Source organism: Orycteropus afer, unplaced genomic scaffold (genome assembly GCF_000298275.1).
Source record: "Orycteropus afer afer isolate SDZICR_OR568_19922 unplaced genomic scaffold, OryAfe1.0 scaffold00013, whole genome shotgun sequence".
Classification (NCBI taxonomy): Eukaryota; Metazoa; Chordata; class Mammalia; order Tubulidentata; family Orycteropodidae; genus Orycteropus; species Orycteropus afer.
Window position 1 is genome coordinate 13,019,178 of NW_006921600.1, and position 4,394 is coordinate 13,023,571.

Genomic DNA, 4,394 nt, shown 5'->3' on the forward strand with positions numbered 1-4,394 from the left:
TATGTGGTACTTACACCGCATCAAGTTTATTCACTACTGTTTCTCACAACAACCGTATCTTGTCTTATGGAATTAGCAAAGATTGCTTGCAGAGGATATCCAAGCTACCCAAGGTCACCCAGCTGTGAGCTGGATGAGCAGATCAGGTCTCCTAAACCTGGGTCTAGGCTCTCCTTTCCTTCCCTTTGGCCTCCCTGATTCCCCATCCTGACAGAGGAGCCAAGTGATGACACACTCTACACCTTTTCTCAGCAGGGCCTGGAGGGGCCATGTCCCTCATTCCTTGGCTCCGTTGGAATGAGGCCCCACCACGGCTGTCATCCCAAAGCCCAGCTGAGATGGTGCTGGAGACACTCATGATGGAGCTGGCAGGGCAGATGCGGGAGGCTGAGAGGCAGCAACGGGAGCGCAGGAACTCAAACAGGAAGATCCGCACTGGTGTGGACTACAGCTGGTTGGCCAGCGTGCCCCGGCCCACCTACAACCTCAGCCCTGGTGAAAGGCTGCAACTGGAGGATGTCTGTGCCAAGATCCACCCATCCTATTGTGGACCTGCCATCCTCAGGTAATCCCTGGCACTGGGATGGAACAAGTTAGTGGGCTGCAGCCTGGACAGCTCTAGGGAGCATGGCTGCAGCAGCCTAAGATCACCAGAACTCTGCATGACCTAGCCTACGCGGCCCAGTTATCTGTTAGAAGGGCAAGGTGGTGGTGGTTGTTGTTATTTGCTGTCGAGTCAGAACCAACTCATAGCGACCCCTCCTTGGGTTTCTGTGGCAGTATCACTATGGAAGTAGATTGTCCAACCTTCCTTTCAAGGAGTGGCTGGTGGGTTTGAACCTCCAGCCTTCTGGTTAGCAGTCAAGTGTCTTAGGCACTACGGTACCAAAGTTCCTAGTAGGGTGAGGTAGTAGGAAGAATTTGAAAGAGGCCATGGAACTCCAGGCCAGGGCTGGGGATTTACAGGTGGTTCCTGGAGGCACATGAGTTTTGATGGAAGAGAACCCAGGGCATTTGAGCCTTCTGTTCTCCCTGCCTAGAATATTATTATCCTGGATCTTAACATAGCTATCTTCTTTTCCTTATTCAGTTCATCTTCATTGTTACCTTCTTGGGGAGGTTTTCCCAGATAATCTCTTCATACATACATACACACACATATATATATACCAGAAGACTGGTGATTCAAACCCACCAACCGCTCCTCAGAAGGAAGATTGGGCAATCTACTTCCGTAGTGATAGTGCCTTGGAAACCCAAGGAGGGGTAGCAATGAGTCTGGTCCTATTCGATGGCACATAACAACAACAACATGTGTAATTTGTGTGTATATGTGCATGTATATGTAAGTCTGGTGGTGTCGTGATTAAGGCATTTCGCTGCTAACCAAAAGGTCAGTGGTGTGAACCCACCAGCTGCTCCACTCTGTGGAAGAAAGATGAGGCAGTCTGCTTCCATAAAGATTTACAGCCTTGGAAACCCAGTGGGGGTGGCTATCAGTTGGAATCGACTGGATGCCAGTGAGTTTGGTTTTGGTTTACATACATTTCAGAGTCCTAGGGCAAGGACTTAGAGGTCAGGTATTGTTATGTTGTTGTTAAGTGCCGTTGAGTCGTTTCCGACTCATAGGGACCCTATGCACAGCAGAATGAAACACTGCTCGATCCCGCACCAGCCCCACAATCCCTGCTATACTTGAGCCCATCATCGCAGCCAATGTGTCAATCCATCTCATTGAAGGCCTCCCCCTCTTTCGTCGACCCTCCACCCTACCAAGCATGACATCCTTCTCCAGGGAATGGTCCCTTCTTACAACATGACCAAAATAGGTGAGACGAAGTCTGGCCATTCTTGCTTCCAAGGAGCATTCTGGCTGCACTTCCTCCAGGACAGATCATGAGGTCAGGTATAATAATGTTTTAAAATACACGTTACCCTAATGAAGCTGTGATCCATATGGCCCAGTCTCTGTCAGGTTGGCACTGAAGTCAGAAGCATAGTACAGCAAACAAAACTAATTTCAAATATTTTGAGTTCTCTACCTGCATTTCTCAAACACTGGTAAAGGAATACAAATCTACAATAAAACATGTTGAAATCCCCTTGAGTTTTCCAACATTTTCCCTCACCAATTCTTTAGCCAACATATGCAGCTATCCTAAACCTTTTTCTTTTTTCTTCTAAAACTCCCCTTAAAAACTCTTCCTTCTCTGGTCCTATCTACACTCCTTTTCTTCCTTCAGTACAAAAGGCTTACTTTCTCCTATTTTTCTGATTGTACACCATGGAAGCCCCTGCCTTCCCCCTTTCTATTCCTATCCATGCTTCCCCCTGCAAATATATCTGGCTCCAGAAACACCCTGGGGCCAGGGGTGGGTGTGAGTCATGGGTGGTAATGCTGATGAGAAAATCTGAGTTGGCAAACTAAAACCTCCTTACACGAAGAGGAAGGCTGGGAATATACACACAAATGATTGTCCTGTCATATCTCCTCTCTCATGTCACTGCTACATGAGTCCTCTGGGGAGTAGCAGGAATCAGCTGGCCAGGGTCTAGAGAACCAGCCAAACAGCTCAACCTCAGCCAGAAGGCGATCCGGAGTTATAACAGGAGTATTGCAAGATGGTCACAAGATCAGATACGCATTTCAGAAAGAGGGCTCTGATCACTGGAAGGGAAAGTGTGGGAGAGAGGTAGTTGTCAATGAGGCTGCAATTGCAGTGAGTTCTTATTGACATTCCAACATGGATAACCTTAGGTAAGTACCAGGGTCTTTACATATGTTAGTTGAGTTATTAAACCTCATAGAAAGGTAGCTAACACACCCATCTGAGCTCTGATATCGTAGTGCCTAAGGCTCTTTACTGCTAACCAGAAGGCTGGCGGTTCAAACCCACCAGCCACTCCTTGGAAGGAAGATGGGGCAATCTACTTTCATAGTGATACTCCCACGGAAACCCAAGGAAGGGTCGCTATGAGTCGGGTCCGACTCGACTGCACATTAACAACAACAACACACCCATTTAGGCCCCTAGATGGTGCAAACTGCGCTAGACAACTAATTCCTCAGGGGTAGACCCCGCCCTACGCCGTGCCTGCTCTGCCAGCGGTATGACCCCACTCACCCTCTCCTCTTCCCATCCCAGGTTTCGACAACTGGTGGCAGAGCATGAGCCCGAGGTGCAGGAGGTGGCCCGGCTGTTCCGCTCCGTACTGCAGGAAGTCCTGGAGAGGATGAAGGAGGAGGAGGAAGCCCACAGGTTGACCCGCCAGTGGAGCCTGCGGCCCCGCGGCAGCCTGGCCACTTTCAAGACCCGCGCGCGCATCTCCCCGTTCGCCAGCGACATTCGGACCATCTCGGAGGATGTGGAACGGGACACCCCGCCGCCACCCCGGGCCTGGAGCATGCCCGAATTCCGGGCACCCCACGAGGACTGACCCTGGTCCCTCCCCTGCCCAGAAAGTGAGCCACCTACAGGAGGGCATGATAGGCCGGTGACTGGTCACCGGGGCCTGGAATCTCCCCCACCTCCCTCTAATGAGGAGAATGAAGAGGCGACCCAATCCCAAGACACTCCTTGCATTATGGAAAAACCGCTCCTAACCTCTTCCACTGATTATAGGGCCCATAGATTTAGGGCTTGAAACTTCCTCCCCTGCACAAATCCTCTGGCAGCAGCCCCTTCCATGCCTAGCAGAGATTCAGCGTTTCTGAAAACAGATCACGGCTCTATCCCCACCTGATTCTACCTGGAAAAGGTATTTCCTGCCTTCTTGCCAAGACTCAGGTTCACACTCAAACTTCAAGGATGTCCTGTTCACCCCCCCTCCCTAGTTAATGATCCTGTTGGAGTGTGTCCACTCAGTTGGTGACCAGGTGGTCTCACCACTCTCACCACTGTGGATGGACCACAGCCTAATATGCTGTCAGATCTGGAAGGGATCAAGCAGACCATTTAGCTCACCACCACCCCTACTAGTGAATGAGGAAAACAAGGCTCAGAGAGGGTTAGGATTCTTTTACCATAAACCTCAGCCAGATGCCCTTGGGCTGTGAAGTTGTTCCTATCCATGTAGTCTCTGCTCCTGAGCACTCAAGTCTTAGGCTATGATGGGACAGGGCTAAATCTTCATCTGCCTGAGGATAAGAGTCTAAGCTGCTCTCCAAGAAAGTTAGCAAGGGAGAGAATAGGTTGCCCATTATCCCGCCTCACAGTGTCATCAGGTAGGATATGGCCATCTCCAGTGGGTTCTGCCAGAAACTTCAAGGCCTTCAAACTCACTGCTCTGGAGGGCTGTTGTTGTTGTTGTTATGTGCCGTCGAGTCAGCCCTGACTCATAGCGACCCCTCCTTGGGTTTCCGAGGCAGTATCACTACGGAAGTAGGATTGCCC

General features: G+C 50.3%; 1 protein-coding gene across 1 annotated transcript; it reads left to right on the plus strand.

Moving 5' to 3' along the window:
- Positions 1–269: 269 nt before the first annotated feature.
- Positions 270–3,438, plus strand: RD3 (RD3 regulator of GUCY2D). Its single transcript, XM_007953726.1, has 2 exons — positions 270–565; positions 3,147–3,438. Exons 1-2 carry the CDS (start codon positions 270–272, stop codon positions 3,436–3,438), a joined length of 588 nt encoding a protein of 195 aa, XP_007951917.1.
- Positions 3,439–4,394: the final 956 nt, after the last annotated feature.